Source organism: Glycine soja, chromosome 6 (assembly GCF_004193775.1).
Source record: "Glycine soja cultivar W05 chromosome 6, ASM419377v2, whole genome shotgun sequence".
Classification (NCBI taxonomy): Eukaryota; Viridiplantae; Streptophyta; class Magnoliopsida; order Fabales; family Fabaceae; genus Glycine; species Glycine soja.
The window spans coordinates 17,265,619-17,287,392 of record NC_041007.1 but is presented as its reverse complement, the minus strand read 5'-3'; the positions used below and the strand labels follow the sequence as shown (position 1 = coordinate 17,287,392).

Below are 21,774 nucleotides of genomic sequence, written 5' to 3'. Positions count from 1 at the left end.
GAAATCATTGTATGGGGAAAGCAATGTGATGCTATAATAAAAATTTTAACAATATAAAAGTATATATAGATTTCGTACGCGTGAAGTAGTATTATTTTTCTAAAGAAAAAAGTATATATTCATGAAAAGAATAAAAGTATATATAATATTTAATTTCATTTCAACTTGCCAACTTAAAAGAATATATCAATCAATCTACTAATCAACAATGACAGAAAGGGAAGCATTAATGTCAATCGAGTCATAATTCATTTTCTCCCCTCTACTTGAATTAATCGTTAATTTGAATTAATTAATAAATTATACTACAATGTAAATCATTGTATCTTTGTATATCATATATAATACTTTTCCCATGTTGTATTTGTGATCTTAACCTCTTTTTGCATAGCTTTCTATAATGCAAGTTACATATAATAAATAATCTTCACTCTTTCTACTCATCTAAAAAATTAATAAAGAGTATCTATTGATTTTTTTAGTTTTTAGTTTTTTAAATCAAATTTCTAAATTATTAAAATTAACATGATATTTAAAGTTATTTTGGATAAGATCACCCAAAGTGATGATACTAATAACAAAAATCATAATTCTAAAAAATAAAGTCAGTATGAAAATATACATATTAATTTAAAAATTCAAAACATAGCTTAAAAGTAAAAAGTTAGAGGATAATTTTATTTATAAAAAAAAAGCTACTTTTGCTGTGAAGGAATCAACACAACTACATCGTTCATGATTTGGAAATCATTTAGAAGTGGCATGGGAAACCAACCGTATCTGTGGTGCAAGAAACAAAAGACATTTATTATTACTACTGTGGTTGTTTGTTGTTGAAGAGGGAATTTGCAATGAGATCGAAAAATGCATGCATGTGATGTGAGAGAAGCTAATAGAAAAGATTAGTGAGAAAATAAGGAGGAGAGATTAGTAATTTTGAGAGGGGTGCAAATGGAGGCCTATCACATGGGTAGGGTGGTTAAGAGTGGGGTCACAAAGGGAGTGAGGGCTATATAATTGAAAAGGAAAGAAGGGTAAGCCATGTGCATGAGTGCATTCGCACATGACTCAAAAGATAAGCCAAAAAAAAGGACAGCAATGCGCACGATACGCTGTCACCCCTCAATTTCCGATGTCAATCACTTGGAAGTTGGAGGAACATGCGGAAGGAAGGACTTAAGGCATTCACATTCACCTCATCTTTCTCTTTTGGGCTTTTTGCAATACACACTCATACTAGCTAGTGGGGTGGCCCTTCTAAGTTACAACATCTTTTTTTTTTCAGCCCATGCTATTGAAGCTATTGTTTAGTTTTTGTTTTTCTCACTTTCTTTTTACATCTACAACAACAAAGTCTTATTCCCACTAAGTGTCACTTATTTTCTTAAAAAGTTCTTAAAAGAAATTAGGTTTTGTTATATATGACATTACAAAATGAGGGTACAACCATGGCACAATGGTAAAGTTGTGTCGAGGTGATCAGTTGGTCGTGAATTTAAATCCAAAAACTATCTTTTTACATATGTAAGGGTAAGGTTGTATACAATTACCCTCCACATTGTATAGTGAGGAGCAAGTTTACAAGACCTAACCCAAAAGTATTTAAGTGAGAAAGTGCAATATGTCCTTTTAGGCTGGTCTCCGAGGTTCTTATCCTTGAGGCATCCATCCCTCATCTCGTATCGGTAATCCAAGCCTTTAACTCTCCACTAATTGCCATGATTGATATTGTGTAATTCCCGGGTTGCTGTTATCACTTGAGGTTAGGGCATTGCGGGTGAGTCAATGCTCGATAGCCAATCATCAAGGACCATGAAGAGGACTCGTGTGATGATTAGTAGTCTACCGATGAGGTAAACAGTCCCTCAACCTTGAGTACATAAACACAAAGTGGCTTGAACTTGGAGGTCAATCATCTAGTGACCGACGAGGTACAATTATATATGACTATACAATACAAATTAAATTAGTTTTTGTCATGTATTTTGACACAATTTTATTAATTAGTACACAACAAAATTAGGTTTTATTGTGTATCTTGCCATATAGGAAGTTAATTTTTTGATAAATCGGTGACATGCAATATATAAATATAAACATAATATTGTTGGAGTAGAATAGAGGTGTGAAAACTCATATAGAAAATACAATGAACAAGAGCAATACTTATAAAAAGAAAGTAAAATGATGCTGGAGAGTGGGAGAGGAGTTGAGAAGGTTAGAATATAAATTCCTTCAAACAAAAAATAACTAGGAAAGGGGGTTGAATGATGAAAAGGGTGACAATATTTTTAGGCCTTGTTTTATGGGCCTTGTTCTATTTGTTTGATATAACATCTTTTAGACCAATATATGTTTAGGAATCTTTGTCCGCAGCGACGTCACTCACCCACCCACCCTCTTAATTCTTTTATACAACCAAGTTTACCATTGCTAATAATATATTTATATTTCTGTCAAAAAGCAATATATTAATATTAGAATTGAGAGTTTAATTTTCAATATTTTATCTTTCTTTCTATTAAAATCATCACATCATATATTGTATATTATTATATCTATTATGTTTACTATTACTATTAGCCTGTTATTATAATATCACGCACACGGACACGTGATATAATATTATATCGTCATAATGTAATAATTATATTCATTATAATACTATTCAATAATATAATAATAAAGAATTTGTTGACGTACATCCATTTTTTCCCCGAAAGAGTACACTAACAAATACAATTAATCTTAAAATATATTCAAGTTACACTTGCTAATATATTCTTAAAAAATAAGTAAATATATATTAAAAAAAATACTTATTGGGTTTGCTAAGATACACTTTTACTTAATTTTTAGAAAAAATATATTGAAAAATTATAACTATCTCAAAATATATTTGGGTGTAGGCGCCTAAAATATTGCTTCTAAAAGAAATAAGTGTGTAGATAGCAAATTCCAACAATAAATAATATTAATAATTTTTATATTTATGAAAATACATATTTAAGATTAACCAAAAAAACATTTAAGGCTATTTTTATTATTATTTGTATGTGTATTGGACTCGAATTCAATCGTTTATGTGCATTGTTAATTATCAATTTAGGGGTGGGTAAATGAGTTCAGGTCCATGGATTAGCCCACGAGTAACACATCAATTTTTTTAAACGGTTCATGGTTATGTCATATTTTTTGGTCCGTCCCGCTTAACCCGCGGACTATGCGAGTTTGGCACGTGGGGTCCATGGGTTGCCCGCATTAAGATTTTATTACTTCAAATATGAAATCATTTGTTGTTGGAGATGTTTAAGTTTCATATTTTAGATTTATTGCTCGAATTTTCTTTTGTTAAAACATTATTTATTTTATTGATGTAATTGACTAATTGTTAAGATTTTATTTACATTTGTATTGAACTTAATTTGATTGTATTGTATTTTTATTGAAATTGAAATTCTTTTAAAACTAGACCCACGGACCGGTCCGTTTGACCCGCGGGGTCCGCAGGACGGGGGTGGACCAATTTATTTGGTCCGTGTAAGAATGCGGGACGAGCTGGTCCGGTCCACTGCCAATGCGGGCGGGCCTTACGCGAGGCGGGCTGACTTACTTACCCACCCTTAATTATCATAGGGACCAAGGCTGTATAATTTTTTCATTATTGTCAACACACATTATTATTGAAAGATAATCGAACAACCTATTTTGTTGTTCATGTTAATTACTCATTTGTGTAATTTTTTATTTATTTTTTTCATCAAATTAAAAGATCCTTTAAGGCATTTTTTTTTGTTTTATTGTCTGTTTCTGTGATTTTTTTTATTAATTTGATTCTTTTTTCTGTAAATTTTTTCACTCATTTACAACATATTTTTAACCATTTTTCTACTTATCCGTATTGTTTTTTCTTATTATTTTAATGATTCTTTGTTTTTATTTTTGAAAAATCTACTTTTTGACATAATATCAAAGTCTATCCTAAATGGATCCTTATGTTTATTGTTGGTTAAAGTTGAAAATCGACATGATACTGGATAAATCTGAAGTCGTGTATAACACTTTCAGATTGAATCAAATTTCGGGGTTCAACCAAAATTGTTCAATCGGATAAAATCAGAAGATTATAATTCAAGAGTTTTGTTTTGGTCTTGTATGTTTTGTCACATAGTTATGCTTTCTGAACCAAAATGATTATTTATGATCAAAGAAAAGGTGGTTTTTGGCGGTTGATGAAAGTTATTTCTTTTTAAAAATTGCCGTTGATGGAAGTTTTAGTAACTTCCATATAACTTTCAACCGTTGATGGAAGTTTTAGTAACTTCCATGTAACTTCCAACCTTTGCCTAAACCGAACATCTCGTTATTACATTAAAACAAGCGTGCACTCTTATTTTAACATAATAAAGAAATCAATTACACTAAAATGTCCAACAAACCTCCCCTATTTTAGTGTAATTACCGATCAAATCACCAAAGTCATAACATACAACAAACTACTGCATAGATGAAATATCGTGACGATTGAATTTCATCTTAGCAAATTACACGTTTCAAATATTCGAATATCAGGGTGTCACTAAGGATTGAACCCTTTCTATTCATAATGAATACATAAAGATAATTTGCACAATAGTTTATAACATTACTCTTGCTCGACACTAGTTTTACTAGCCTATGTCCCTATCCTTCATAAGCATATCAAAGCCAAGTCCCAGCTTCTTGAAGCGGATAAACTTCATGCTTATATAGGTAGTCCTTTTCTTTCTTGCACCTGCAAATGCAATTTTTCAAAAGAACCATTGAGAAGTTATACTTCAACCTCCTTAACTTGCAGAACCGAACACATACCTTTTGGGATACTTTCGATGATGTGTTCCAATCTCTACATGTTAAGCTTTCCACATTGAATTCAGCACCTAATGTCATATTAGATGGAAATTGGGTATCTTAACATAAGAGATTTCAGATGGACTTTAATCCTAATCCCACAGCCGACCTTTTCACGAGATCTCTACTTAACCCTTTGGTTAAATGATCGGCCAAATTATGCTGAGTTCTCACAGCCCTACATCCCCAAATTTTGAGATAACTCAAATTTGGTGTCTTTTTGTGCCAAAGTTCATATGGGGTAACCTTATTCCTTTTGTTAGGAATTCGGTTCAACAAGTAACAGGCTGCCAACATAGCCTCACCCCAAAATCCTTCACTTAAACCTGAATAGGATAACATGGAATTCACCATTTCTTTCAAGGTTCTATTCTTCCTTTCGGCTACACCATTCTGTTGTGGTGTATAGGGAGCTGTAGTTTGATGTATTATTCCAGTAGATTGAAAATAAACTGGATCATAATACTCACCTCCCCTATCCGTACGAAGAGTTTTGATTAGCCCATTTTGATGAAGTTCTACCTCTTTCTTATAAATTTTAAATTTATCAAGAGCTTCATCTTTTGTATTTAATAAATATACATAACAAAACCTTGATGCATCATCAATAAAAGTAACAAGATATTTTTTATGACCTAATGATGGAGTAGCATGCAAATCACACAAATCACTATGAATAAGGTCTAAGACTTTAGTCTCACTTTTAACATCCTTAAAAGGTTTCCTAGTGATCTTGGTCAACATGCAAGTTTTGCATTTTCCAATGTTCATATCAAAAGGAGGAATCATACTTGTTTTTGACATATCTTTTAATCTTTTGTAATGAACATGTCCTAATCTAGCATGCCAAATTTCTAATTTTGTCATATTAGTTATAGAACTACACGAGGCCATACAAACAGATTCATGAACAAAAGGAACATCAATGTTTAATTTAAACATTCCATTACAACGATAACCAAATCCAACAAACGAGCCATGTCTTGACAAGATGTACTTGTCACTTTCAAGTACTTGCTTGAAACCACAATTATTTAAAACCATACCAGACAATAAGTTCTTACGAATACCAGGTACAAATAAGACATTATCCAAATACAAACTTTTTCCGGAAGTAAAAACTAAATTCACACAACCTAATCCTAGGATTGGTTTAGTTGCAACATTACCCATCTTCACAATAGAGCCATCATCGATTGGTCTAAATTCCTTGAACCAACGACGATCTTTGCACACATGTCTTGTTGCTCCCGAATCAAACCACCAAGCAACATCATCATCCTACACATAGAATGCATCAGATATTAGTGATACATAATTTGAATTCGTATTCGAATTAAAATTATTCACTACAATCTGACCTTGTTGCTTTTCAGGATCATTAGACCCACTTGGACCAGCCTTGTTCTTTCCTTTGAACACCTGGCAATCCCTCTTTAAATGACCAGGTTTCCCACACTTCCAACATGACAATTTTGTCTGTTTGTTTGGACCTTTGTTCTTATTTCCTTGAAATTTTCGTTTGTTACCTTTAGCATTGTAATTTTGCTTAACTGTTCCACTTTCCTCTACCATATTAACGGAAGAGGAACCTGCTACGTTTTTATCATTGACTTTGTCAATTTCCTGAGCCCTCAGCGACTCCTCAATCATGAAATGACTACTGAGTTGAACCAAAGTCAACTCTTCCTTCTTATGTTTGAAGGTATGCTTGAAGTCTTTCCAAGAAGAAGGCAGTTTATCAATTATAGATGAAACTGCAATTGATTCATCCATTTTCAAATCATGTTGAGTAAACTGACCCAAAATCCGCAGCAGTTCATTATATTGTTCCATAACAGGCCTCGAATCAATCATTTTGTAATTAAAGAAATTACTAACTAAGAATTTGTTACTTGAGGCATCTTGTGCCATATACTTGGATTCAAGAGAGTCCCATAATTCCTTAGCAGACTCAACATTTTGATAAATATCAAAGAGAGAGTCAGACATACCGTTCAGAATGTGTCCACGACAAATGTAATCTTCATTCTCCCATTTCAAACGCTTCCTTGTTTGATCCAGAGTTTCGCCTTCCATATACACCGGCATCGGTGTACTCAGCACATACACCACATTCAATGTTGTAAAGAGAAAGTGTATCTTCTTCTGCCATCTTCTAAAATCCTGCCCTTCAAACTTGTCCAACTTCGCAAACTTGTTTGTCATCTTCGAACTATCGTTCGTCATCTCGAAAGATTTGATTCAATCTTTTGTTGGTTAAAGTTGAAAATCGAGATGATACTGGATAAATCTGAAGTCGTGTATAACACTTTCAGATTGAATCAAATTTCGGGGTTCAACCAAAATTGTTCAATCGGATAAAATCAGAAGATTATAATTCAAGAGTTTTGTTTTGGTCTTGTATGTTTTGTCACATAGTTATGCTTTCTGAACCAGAATGATTATTTATGATCAAAGAAAAGGTGGTTTTTGGCGGTTGATGGAAGTTATTTCTTTTTAAAAATTGCCGTTGATGAAAGTTTTAGTAACTTCCATGTAACTTCCAACCGTTGATGGAAGTTTTAGTAACTTCCATGTAACTTCCAACCTTTGCCTAAACCGAACATCTCGTTATTACATTAAAATAAGCGTGCACTCTTATTTTAACATAATAAAGAGATCAATTACACTAAAATGTCCAACATTTATCACACTCTAGGCAGGTAGCCTTGAGCCTGAGGGGAGATGTGGTCACACCTAGATAGAAGGGTGCGTTGAAAGTCTCACGTGGCGGATTGCCATAAGGAAAATGAGGTATGTTTGAAGTTCCACATCAAATAAAAATAATGTCGAGATAAACTATATAAGTGAGGAGTAATTCTCACTTCATAAGCTGATTTTGTAGAGTTGAGTTAAGCTTATGAAAAACTCACTTTCTGTGGTCACACCTAGATAGAGGGGTGTGTTGAAAGTTATTGGAATAACTTTTTCTTGGCCATTGAAATGTGTAATAACTCATTTGAATGCGTTTTTTTTTTTTTGGCTAAATTTTTCGCTCGTTTACAATATTTTTTCTCACTTATTTTGAATACGAGACCACGTACATAGATTTTGTTTTAATAATTTAGTACACGCATATGAAATGTAGTCCAGGATTGAAGTTATGTGCACTTTTTTTCCAATAAAAGGTTTTGTGCATTTAGTTCATGCAGGATTGAAGTTATGTGCACTTTTTTTCCAATAAAAGGTTTTGTGCATTTAGTTCATGCTATTTGTTTAGAATTTTCACACACACACACATATATATATATATATATATATATATATATATATATATATATATATATATATATATAATATTAGATAACTGTTGAACAATACTAATAATAACAATTTTGGTAATGATAATAATGTTAGAGAGAACACAAAAATTTAGACAGAATGGGAATTATATATGTTTTTTTAAAAGGATAGTGTATTTATAGGTACAAAGAGCGGTTACAAATAATTAAATAACATTAAGGATAAATATCAATAGTAATGAAATAGAAATTAGAATTAGAGTTAGAGTTCTATTTCAGCAACCTTTATTGATATTTGATTATTATAGAAATTACTTAGAATTCTATTTCTGATTAAAGATTAATACTAAAAATATCTTCGAAATTCTATTTAAGTTTTGCCTAACACTTAAATTAATTATTCATATGATGTATAACTTTTCCTAATACCAAAAGGATTGGATTTAGTTGAAGCGGCTAGCTAGTCTCCACAACCAATCCCAACTTTAAATCTCGACTACAAGAGGTGCCCACAACTAGTACTGGCCATGCCATGAACAAAATTACCGCAACGTGTTAGTACAAAAAAAGTTTCAAGGTCTTTCTACTTATAGGTTTTTAGATTACTATCTAATATTTTTTTTAACAAGTATCTGAAAAAAATTTTAATTTATTTTACTATTTATTGTTAGTCATCTTTTGTTAAGTGATGACGTGGTAGACAGAGTGTCATATCACATGCCTTGTCATAGATATTTTATTGTCACATCACCACCTTCAATGACAGACAGGATAATAACGTGTCACTGATGGATGTGATGATGTGATACTTTGTTTGATACATCATCACTTAACGAAATGAGACTAACGACAAACAATAAGTTGAAACATAAAAATTTTATGGGTAGTTATTTGAAAAAAAAATGAATTTTTAAGTAATAATCTCAAAATAATCTATTTTTCAAGTATAAAAAACTTAATTAAGTTAATATAAAAACAATTTTTTAGTTAACAAATGATGAAGAGAAGTTCTATTAAAATAAATAATTTAATTTCAGATAAAATGATAAATGATAAATTTTATTTTTTTATTGAAAATAAAAAATGATAATTATAAATTTAAATTATGTTTAAAAGCAAATCTTATAAGTCAAAAAGAAAAAATCGTTTCTTAAATACTTTTATTTGATCAAATATTTGTAAATTTATCAAAAACCTAAAAATAAATTAAAATAACTTGATGAACATATATGTAATTTGCTTATATATAAACTTAAGAAACTTTATCTTATTTATTTTTTAAAGATAATTCTTCATTCAAAATAAGAAATGCATTTAATTAATAAAATATTTTTTTATTGATAGGAATAAAAAAACACTATTTGGAATTTACAATAGCTCGCCTATTAATTTATCATGTTTAATCAATTGAACTAGATTAATAAGATAGTACTAAAGATAAAATTAAAGAGTATAAATGCATATATTTAATATCTGGATAAAGCTAAAAGAGAACCAAGAAGATCAAATGTTTAGATATATATTTTGGGTCTAGAGAATAGTAAAGGAAGAGTGAGGAAAGATATAACATGTTACATGTGTACATTGATCATAGACCGCAAAACACCAATTATATATAATTTAAATAAGTATTTCATACATGAAAAATAGGTCATTTTTATATTACTACCTAAAAATTCATTTTTTGTCAAATACCTACCTAATTTTTTTTTATGTTTCAACTTACCATTTGTCATTAATCCCCTTCCATTAAGTGATGATGTAACACTCCGTCTGCCACATCATCACTTAACAGAAAGTGATTAATGACAGGTAGTAAAATGAAACTAAATTCTTTTCAGGTACTTGGTTGAAAAAAAAATAAATGTTAGGTAGTATTCTAAAAACGGTCTATATTTCAGATATAAAAAATTTAATAAAACCTTTTTTTTTTCAATGATTCTCGTGCTTAAAAACTTTGGATTCAAATTTTGTCTTTAATTATTTTAATACTAAAAAAGGAATGTCCCCCCCGCCCCCAACTAGGTTGGAATTACTCCTCTCCCCTTAACCTAAAAAAAATAGCTAAGGCACACTCATCCGATTAATTAAAAAAAAAAAGAGATACAAACCATGGGCAAAAGCTAACCCTGCAACAAAAATCAACAACTAACCTTTGAACCTGAAAAAAAAAAAAGGCAAGTTCTATCTATTTCTATATAAATCAGGGAAAACAAAATCAAGAGGAGATTGAGTCCCACCAACCAAAAAAGGAACAATGGACTCCAAAGTTAGCAAGTTTATCAGCATAGGAATTTCCTTATCCAAAGATGTGGGAGATATGAAAATGCATCTTAGAAGTGAGGTATAGACAATTTTTCCATCTGTTGACAAGGTTCCAAGGGACCAAACTTGTACATTTAAAAGCTTCGATGACAGAAAAGGAATCACACACCAACCAAAAGGAATACCAACCTTTAGAGTGAGCTAGTTCAATGGTAGACATGGAAGTCACTATGATAACTGCGAAATTTGAATTAATTTGATAGTTAATTTTGGTTAAGAATGATTGTAATTTCTTTACTTTACTTTTGTTTTTAATGAAACAATAAAGAAATTAATATCTTTACAGTTTTTTATTAGCAGAATTCAAAAGAAGAAGATTTCAAGTACTTTAGAGAAAAATTAAGGTAAAAACTGGAAGAAAAAGTCTTGAAGAAAAGTTGGAAGAATTGGACAGTTCGCTTAACGCACGATACTAGCCCAACTTGTGTGCTTGCTTAACGAACAACTCATGCTTAGCGCAAAAAAGGCCCACGAGAAAGCCTAAGGTCACTTAGCGCGAACACTGTGCTAAGCGCGTGGTTAAACCGCCATTCTCGCTAAGCTCAGGAGTGTGCGCTTAGCGCAAAGTCAACGTGAAAAGTAATCTACCTTAGGCTTATAAAAGGAGTATGAAGCAGAAGGGAAAGACACACCGAGTCTCATAACTCTCTAGTGAAGAAATCCAAAGCGTGAGCACCTCTAATAGGGGATACCCTCCTTCTCTAGCCATTCCTCCTTTATTTTCTTTTAGTCATCCAATCATTTCTTCCATCCACATTAGCCCCTGAAGTGTAAAGCCTCTCATGACTATGAGAGACTAAACCCCCTTTGTTGGGAGCCTGACAGAACAAACTCTTGTAATGTAACTCTTTTTCATTATCTATTTAATGCAATCTTGTTTTTATTATTCTTCTTTGTGTTTTTCTATTTATTATGGCCTGATCTTCCATATAATGTTTAGAGGGTAATGCATTGAAAAATGGTTATTTTCTAAAGAACTGAGGAAGGGTATCTAAGTAAATTCATTGTTAGAAATAGATTGATATTTGTTTTGTCCAATTTATGCATCTCTAATTTTAGTGTGATTTATTATTTTTATCTTTGCAAATAAATTTGGGAGAAAAGAATAAATAAATTAGGCTTTTCGTGTGGAAAACTAAAGATAGAGTGTCTTAGTAGATGTGGGTAGAAATATGAATTTCATTAGATAGGAAAAATCATTAACATTGCATTACAAGTAGTTTTAGCATGTTAGGTCCCAACATTATCATATTTTGAATTCATCTTTCTGCATTTAAATCATTGTTTATTTTCCTTGTTATTTCTTTCTTTTTCCCTTACTCCAATTTTCACACTTACAATCCCATATATCTTCTATTTCTCCTAATTGTTTAATAATTGAGTTTGCATAACTTTAAGTAGAACCAAAGTTCCTGTGGATTCGACACTCGGACTTTCGAGTCTTTTACTACTTAAAATGAATTGGTACACTTGCCAACGAGTTAAACATTAGCTCAGCTTGAAAGGAAGTGGAAATTAAAGGCCAAGGGGAGAAGCAGAATCCCCAAGAAAATCTCAACTGAAGTTACAAAGAAGACCTCCAATCGCAGAGAGGCCTAGATTACCCTTGAAGGAACCATTGAAGTTGCATGGGAGGAGTTCAGTTAACTTTAATAATGGTTAGGATTTTAGAAGATTGCACCGTGAATGAGAAGGCCTTCAGAATGGTAAATTCAGAGATGAAGGAAAACATGGTGTCTCTAGACAGATTTCCCGACAAAGAGACACCCCCAAAAATCAAGGTGAGCACAATGCTAGCACCATGGTTTTGTTCCTAAGCTTTTCTTGATTTCTCTCAAACCAAAGACCCCTTAAAGATGACCTGTAATATCCCTGCTTTTCAACTTCTCGACGGCTCTCACACTACGACACTTCACACGATGACACTTCACTTAACATTCTTGTTGGTCAAAACTCTCCAATGGTTAGAATCCTCCATAGGTAGTCCTTTCTGAGACCTATAAAATCAGCTATGTCTACCTCTAAGATCAATGATTGACTGTATAAACCAACAAAATGTTTTTCAGCGTGTTTTGCCCTCACTCACATTTTCTCGGAAACTTCCCACAAGGTCACTTATGTCATAACTACTCCAAGCCAAGCAGCTTAACTATGAATTTCTAAAGCGATGGGTTACCAAAAAGTAGATGCATGTTGTTGCTATCTGTAGTACTAATTAATTCCTTTAAGTCATCCTTAGTCGTACAGTTCCATACCTGCACAATCTTTGGATCCCACTCATTCTAGTGTGATTTGATTGGGGTGTTACATGACCACTTCAGTTTGCAAGACAAAAAGAAATAATGTCCAGTAAGGAAAAGATAGACAAGTCAACTTGGATCAAAGTAGGAAACAAAGACCAAAGCTTCATGGCAAAGGGGCAACTCCAAAAGAGATGACTGGAAGTCTCCAAACCAAAATAGTAGTACAACATCTTTTCTGCAAATTTTCATCAATGGGGATCCTGTTGTGCAAAAGTCTCTTGAGAAGAAAAGATTTTGAAGGGGGAACAACAACACTCTAACTTTTCCCCTAACTAAGCCGAGGAGAAACTGGATTAAGGTGTTGAAAAGCTAATTTGGAAGACAATATACCATCAGAAGCATCCTCCCAAACCAAATGGTCTTTGACAGGCTTAAGAGGGATGATTATATTATAAATTTTAGAAGTAATTAACGAATACTTGCCAACCATGGAAGAAATGAGGTACCATTTATCTTTAATTATTTGTTTCTTGACTAATACTTTTTACCTAAGTGAATGCCAACATCGTAATGATTGTGATTTAAATTTAATAATAGTTATTAGAATTCTTTGTTGGTAAACATAAACGAATCGAACTTGTATTAATCTAAGGGAATGATGATAATTTTTCCCATTATGTCGAATTCTTTTTGTTTGTCATCGTTGCTTTCCATTGTTCTCTATGCTAAAGGGAGTGGGTACTTGCAAAGAGACTCTGACTCTCAAATTGATCAGATATCATCATCTCACTATAATAAATGAAGGTAACAAATGAAAGTATACAATTTTGTTATCTCAAAAATCTAACCTTTTATATACACATATTTCTCGACCTTGGAGTCCATAGCCCATACCTTAATCTTAAAGTAGTGTTAATCCTTCATTACCTAATGGTATTATGTTAGTATAGAGATTACATAACTAAAAGCTAACTCAACTATTTATCCATTAGGCCTTGTGTTCAATTAGAACTTTGGTCATTTTCTAGGGGTCATCGGCCTAAATAGGGGTACAAAACCCCCCTAGATCAATATTGTGTAACAAGTTTTTGACTTCCTAATTTTTTATGTCAAAAAACCATTTGTTTCAAATTTTGATCCTACTTAATTAAAATGGAGGAGTTATAATGTTGGTTTGGTGATTGAAGAGAGAAGGAATATGAGCGAGAAATTATGAGTTTGAATCTTTCACTAATAATTAATATTTGCTAATAAAAATAACTTAATTTTAATGGATCCATCTAAAAAGAAAATATTTTTTTATCAATAAATATTAATTATTAATTTATTAATTTTTGTTAATAAGAAAATTTGAATCGTAATCCATTCCTCCGGCCTCCCTTCACCCTTTATCATCATATCAATCTTATGTCTCTAAGAGAAAAATAATTTATTTTGGGTCTCATTGCAAGTGTTGGCTAGTACGTATCCTTACTCTTAGCGATGTATCATTGTATTTGCATCTTGCCTCAGAAGGATCTCATCAATTTTTCCTTACAATCACGCACTCAGATACATAAATTGTACCTGCACGACATGATAAAATGAAAATAAAATAAAAATAAGTTTTTCTCTCATGCATTATATTGAATTGTGTTAGGGGGAGAATTAGGAGAAGTGTTATTTGGAGGACAGCGGTGGTTCTGTTTTTCTCTTGTCGCAATGCAAACATGACATACTCATCAGCACCGACGTGTATTTCACGCGTTGCCTATTGAATCCAATTAACCATCAAATTATGATATAACACTTTCTGTACTTGTTGCCCTTTTGAGCACACCCATGTGACGTAGCTAGAGATCAGGTCATGTGAGTTGTGACAAAATGCCCTAGAGAGAACGGAACCAATTAAGCAAGATAGCTAGCTAGCTAGTAGTACTAAATTAACCAGCATGTAAATTAATATAGGGTTTAAATAACAATTTGTATAACAAATTTTACAATAAAAAAAAAGAGAGAAGAGAGAAAAAAGAATAAGATGTAATGAATGAAGTGATAGAAAGAAAAAAAAAGTGTTATTATATAAATTGCTGTACAAATAACACAACTCTTAATATAATGAACCAACCCAACATGTGTATTTTATGTGAAAGCATCAAACAAAACTTGATGTAGCTTTCCTTTTATCGTGGAAATAAATTTGATTTTTTTTATCATACCGTGTACTTGACCAAACACGTCTAATCAAAGTATTACTTTCGTCCTATTTCTTTTGAAGTTAAATGCTTTTTTAGAGTAAGCTAAAGGTTATTAATAGGAAATATTAATTAGACTAAATCAAAGTACTACTAGACCAAACATGTCTTTTAATATTGTACATAAATTAAGAAATATTTAATAAAATTAAAAATTATTATATTTAATTAGATTAAAATGTTCTTATTTAATATATTGATTTTTAATACTTACACCACTAGTAATATTATTAAATACAAATATATATGAGAAAATAATATTGATTAAACTTTGAAATGCTAAAAGATTAATTGTTTTGGAGAAAAAAAATAGGAAAAGCTAAAACCTAAAAATAAAATAAAATGAAATGAAGATAGTACTTTGAACGAAATGGTTTCAATTAACTTAAAATATTCAATGATATATACTCTTATTTTTCAACCTTATACATTTACTCACTTTTGAAAAAAATTAATATATTGGTTATGTGAATGTTTATGTTTATTCATTTGACAGATGAATGTTTATCTCTATGTATCATGATTATAATTTGATTTACAACCATCATTCATATACAGTTTTATATGAGTTTTGTTTATAGAAATCGTGATAAGCTAGTCAAAACTTTAAGAAACTAATTTACTCAAAAACTACTAGCAACAAATTAGATGTTATTAAGCAAACTTATTAAATAAATTAAAAAAAATTGGTAAAATTAATTGTTGAACAAACTAATAAATATTAAATAATACATATCCATATATTTTATATATGAAATCTATTTTTTATAGAATAAATATATTTTAAAGAAATTTTAATTTTAAATATTTTATTTAATTTCAAATTTTATCATTTTCTAAATATCACATTTTATTAAAATGATAAATAAATGGTGTAAAAAAATAAAATAATATCGTAATGTTAAAAATAATAATAATAGGATAATAGTAATTAAAGTATATATTTAGGATCATTTTGAATACATTTTCTAATTTTATGTATTCCTAATTAAACACCTACAAGATCATTTTCAATGCATTTACAATTATAATATTTCATGTAAGTTACTTTATTTTATATATATATATATATATATATATATATATATATATATATATATATATATCAAACAAACTTATATATTAGTAAAAGTAAAATAAATTATGCATGTAGATAGAGAGACAAATAGAGAGAAGGCGGGAATTATGTACTAATTTAACTATTGTGAATGATAAAAATAACCTTAAGTGAATGGTGAGATTAAGGGGATAAAATAGAGAAACATTTTAGTAACACTTTAGTCTTTTAACATGACACAACGCATGTTGTTTATGTTCCACATGTGAATGTGCCTTGTCAATAACAATTATCTATTAACGTTAACTCAAAATGATGATAGGTTAATAATAATCTTAAATTGTTGTAACATTTACATGTTTGGGGACTAAATTAGTGATTTTCATTTTTTAAGCATGACTTTAATACTGAGTGGATCTTTCATGGACCAAATACGTCATTTACCTAATTTTAAAAGTGTTAATCTCTATTCTCCACTCCTCATTTGTTTAGGGTTAGTTGAATGATAAGTGATACATAAAATAAATTTTAAAGAAAAAGTTATTACTTTAAATAAAAGTTATATGTTAAACTTTTTTCCATCATATATGTGGTCTTTTTGTTAATATATGAGATATTTTTTAATTTATAAAAATTATGAACAAATATCTTTTTTATTGGTAGACTTAAAGTTGAGCTTCAATTGCTTTATTTTTAGGTCAGCATTTTATTTTAATTTAACCATAATAACAAGTAACTTATCTTTAACGATTGGAGAGCAATTTTTTTTTAAAATTACTCTGAGAATATATCGGCAAGAGTTATTATGTTAGAATTAGTATCAATAAAATTGATTTCTTCAATAGTTTATATATATATATATATATATATATATATATATATATATATATATAAAGCAGAGTGTATCATATTATCGATAGTAAAAGTGTAATATTGAGTCCAAAGTTGCTAACTTTATTCAGCCACCTAGAGCTATATAGCTATATATCTAGAAATATATTTATTCGTACTATCACACCGTTGGTAATGGTTAGGTTGGGTAAGCGACAAGCGGTTGTTTCCTGAGTTCTTTCTAATATCTGTCATCCTTTTCTGTTAGGCCTCTATCTTCAAAGAGAAATATAAATGATTAAACAAATTTATTGGCTCCAAATAGTCCAAAAACAAGAGTCACTTCAGCGTAGGCCCTATTAGATATGATTAATATATAACTTATACATATCGTTTTTTTATATATTTTATACACTAATATTTTTCGCATACTTTTCTTTCTCTTCTCTTCCTATCACTTGTGTGTAAAAATTATTGTATAATAGTTCAGTATGAATACAAATATACAATTACTCATTATATATACATTCTCAACATCCAAAAGATCGAAGTCCCTCTCGAGGCACTTATATATATAAGACGTTTTTTCCTCCTTCAAAACATACACTCAGCAAGCTTCCTTCCATACGTCAAGGTTGCTTTACATGGTATAATAACATAAAAGGAATTCAAAGTCCCATCACCATCATTAGTAGTGCTTGATTTTGCATGAGATTGTTAGTGGTAATAATAAAAGTTCTTTCTGAAAGCTACCAATTTTAATTTTCAACGGACCGGTTAAATCCATTTTAAGTTTTTGTAAAGAAAGTTTTTGGTTACCATATTATTTCATTAAGTTTGTTATATTAATTGAAGGGTTGCTTTGAAAATCTAAGCATAACTCACAATTTCGAAGAATCCAGTAGTAGTGTATGATCAAAGTTCAAGTCTCATTATTTTTTAAAGCTAGTAGCAAGATCATGCTAAATTGCTAATGACTTGGGCAAGTGAAATTTTTTTTAAAAAAAATAAAGAAGCTACGACTGACTCAATCACTTTTGGTTGCCATTATTTCATCCCTCTTGATATTATAGAAATAGCCGAGGTGGTAGAGATTGACTCAAAGGAATTTTTATGCTTTTCATGAGCTTGCATTGTAGAATATTAGCCAAATTAACAGAAAGGGAGAATGAGCAAGACAAAGAAGGACATGCACTCTTATCCACCCCGACAAAGCATAGACACATTTTAAGGCCAACCATCTATCTATACCTAATTAGGGGCTCACATGCATGATTAAACCTTATTCTTTTGCACACTTGACGATCCCCAACAATACCTTTAGTTGTTTTTCACCTTACGATATGCTTGTGTGAGTGATTGGTTGTGTCTGTCATATATTTAATTGGCTATCCAAATTGGGCGTTTTTTTTTTTTATAAATCGAAACATTGATGGCCCTCTAAAAGTATTCTCCATGAATCCCTAACTGAAAAAGAAACAATATTAGGCACCACATTGAGTGGGTTTTATTGGTCTTTATTAAATTTTCTATTTAGGCAATAGGCATTTGATTCAACTATAATAATGGCACGCACCTGGAAACTTGATGCAACAAATCAATGCCTTTTGCCTTTTGAGATAATTCCCATGCTTGGTATTATATATAATTTCAATAATTTATCCAACATGATTATTTTTTTAAATAGGGTCCAGATAAAATTTATAAATAAGTCAAAAAGAAAAAAAATTAAGAATGTTTTCATACTGACATGACAATCTAGATTCTCATTATACCAATTATTGATAAATTATATTTTTTATTTTGATATTAATAAAATTTCCTACATATTACTAATACTTGTTACAAAAACAATAAAATAAGCATTCCAGAACTCAAGGGAAAAATAGATTTGCTAATTTACACTTATATCAAGGTGATAATTAAGTCTGCTCAAAGACAAGATACCAACATATTCTTCGTTCACCTCGAACAATAATAAACAACTGAAGAGCCCATACATCACAGGGCAAAAGAGAGGAGTTGTGCAGTTGCCACCACTTCCAACTATTAAAGCTACTTGGATTTTGTTGTATTTTTCTACCTTTATTGAAACAATTCCCGTTTGGTGTGTGAGAAATTCCACTGACTGCCCAAAAGAGAAGTGGTCATCTCCTCCACAACAACACTAATTACCTTTAATCAGCTTTAATTAATATATCAACAATATATAAAAAAAAATATTAAGGCATATCCTTAACATGATTGAATACAAGTGGGCCTTAAGGAATTATATAATATTTCAAACACTAAATGATTGGGAGAAAGATAATTTATTTTCATGACGTAAACATAACCTGTTTTTTCTTGCCTTGAAGGCATGACAAGGAGGAATATATAGTTATATACACAGTTCATATCTCTTGGCTTTCTCAGCAGTATATAACTTCCACTGAAATAAAATGTTTCTGTATAATTTATTAGGCTCAGTTTGAGTAAATTATAGATTCTGCTGAGAAAGCCAAGAGATATGAACTGTGTATATAACTATATATTCCTCCTTGTCATGCCTTCAAGGCAAGAAAAAACAGGTTATGTTTACGTCATGAAACAGGGCGCGTTGAGAAGTTATCTAACATTTTAATTAAACTATACAGAAACATTTTATTTCAGTGGAAGTTATATACTGCTGTCAATCTATGTGTATACAAAGATTGATCAACTTTGATGTTATATACAGCTAGCATGATTGTATATATATGTAATTAACCCCAGCAACTTTGATTGTATATATCAAACTATACAGTTATCATGGTAAATATACAAATCAGAAACAAAATTGGACAGCTCATTAACTGCAATACATAGCAGAAGGATTTAATTCCCAAATCAAAACATATTATCATTATTAAGATCCATATTATAAATATGAGGAATCATATGGCTTTAGGTTAAGTTTCTATATGGTAATTAATAATGTAATATACCAGTGAAAACAATATATCTCTTCAAATTCTCAGTTCCTCAATCATCATCAGATTGATTAATAGATTAATTGCTCACTCACCATTTCGCCTTAATCGTCTGAGATTCATAACCTTCCTTACAGGAAATTATGTTACAAGGATTAAGAAAATGACAAAAAGAGGAAGAAGAAAAAGAATGGAAGCTAGGGGGAAAAGAATAATATATAGAAAGCCTGGAATCTGGATACATATAACATTCCAAAACACCTGGAGCTTAATTAAAATTTTCTTTTACAAGAATAATTCTCTGTTGATAATCAATCATCAATCCATCCACGCTTACAAGAACACAAATGAAAGAAATTAAATATGGAAAGAAAAATTCAATTATCAGTTAACTAATTTGATAATACACAAACTCTTCTCACTCAATTTTTTTCTTCCCTTTTTTTTCTTTAGCGACCAGAATTAGGAGGAGAGTACTCACAAACTACCTCAGTATTCACTTCCCTTCTGTGGAAGTTCCTGTGGCAGCCACAAGCCGCACATGTAAGTGCCCCACCAGCACCTTCCCCTGTACTAGCCATGAATTCCCTGCAACCATCAACAGCATACCCTCCAATATTCGCTGCATGATTCTTCTGGCACTCACCATATCTTATGTTTCTCATCACTGAAGATGAAGTGTTGGCCACACTTTTCACCACTACCTGTCTCTTCTTCATGATGCTTGATATCACACAAACCCTAATCAACTTGATCTCTAATTTCTCGATGTTTGACTTGTGTGTATATTTTGGGCTCCAATCAGTTTATTGTTTCACCCAAAATATATGTAACCCCAGCAAATCAGATTGCCAGATGATGATCACACTAGGGATAGCTCTAGCTCTATTTATATATACATATATGAGTCAGTGTTTGCTGGTGGTGACTAACCCTAACCCTAGTGTGTGTGTAATTTTGTGAGTGACTTGTTTGGGTAAAGCACTAGGAACAAAAGATGGAAATAAAAGGTCATGATGATGGTTCTTGAGGTATTGAGCAGCCTTATTTTACCAACTTTTTGGTGCTCATGAATCATGTATTTCAACTTGGGAGTATAATTAAGGACACGCACATGGGAACACTTGGTCCCTAAAGTATTGAGATAGGGACTTACAAGATCATGTTCTAAAATTACATGTATTATATTTTTACCTCTCACAACTATATATGAAAAACATTGGAATTAGGAAGATGAGATGACGAAAGAGAGAATAATACACATGTTATACTTTTATTCGAGAACAACATCACTAGCATGTACACAACTTTATTCAATGAAGGTTTTTTTTATTTTTTTTGTCTAAAGTATTATTGTTTTCTTGGCCAATGAGGGTATAACACGTCACCCTGAGAGGAAAATGGTGGGGTTCATAGTTGGTTATAATGCTAGAGAAAGGTAGAAGTATGTTAACACAATGATCATCCGTTGCTTTTAGAAGTATAAGTGAAGAAAAGTCTCCATACCGCATTGTGGTGCCCTCTGATTGAGAACCGGACAAAACTTAATATGGGAAGTAAAGGAGGGAATACTTGTCCTTACATTAACCATACAACCCTAGAATTGTCTTCAAGAATTGATAACTCACCTGTCTCAAAAGGACTTTTAATTCAAAAGAGCAAAAAATGGAAATAAATATTTTTTTTAATTTTTTTTAAAAAAGACAAGCTAGCTTGACTATATACTTTATATATTTACACAGGTAGTTAATAATAAAAAAAATTAAATATACGTGATGATAGTGCAGTGAAGTGCGTTTTTGGTCAAACTCATTGATTAAGCTGTTTAAGCAGAGTTACCAACCAAAGGGTAAATGCTAATTTTATATCTGCAGTGGGTCCGGTTTGATACTTAAAAGGAAGGTTGCTGTGGCCCTTGCAACTGTGACAACAACTCTTGTCTAATATTACCTAAGATTC

At 31.1% G+C, this 21,774-nt stretch overlaps 1 protein-coding gene across 1 annotated transcript; it reads right to left on the bottom strand.

Annotated features, from left to right (window-relative positions):
* Positions 1-20,013: 20,013 nt before the first annotated feature.
* Positions 20,014-20,982, bottom strand: LOC114416547 (mini zinc finger protein 3-like). Its single transcript, XM_028381451.1, has one exon. It carries the CDS (start codon positions 20,532-20,534, stop codon positions 20,265-20,267), a length of 270 nt encoding a protein of 89 aa, XP_028237252.1. The 5' UTR covers positions 20,535-20,982; the 3' UTR covers positions 20,014-20,264.
* Positions 20,983-21,774: the final 792 nt, after the last annotated feature.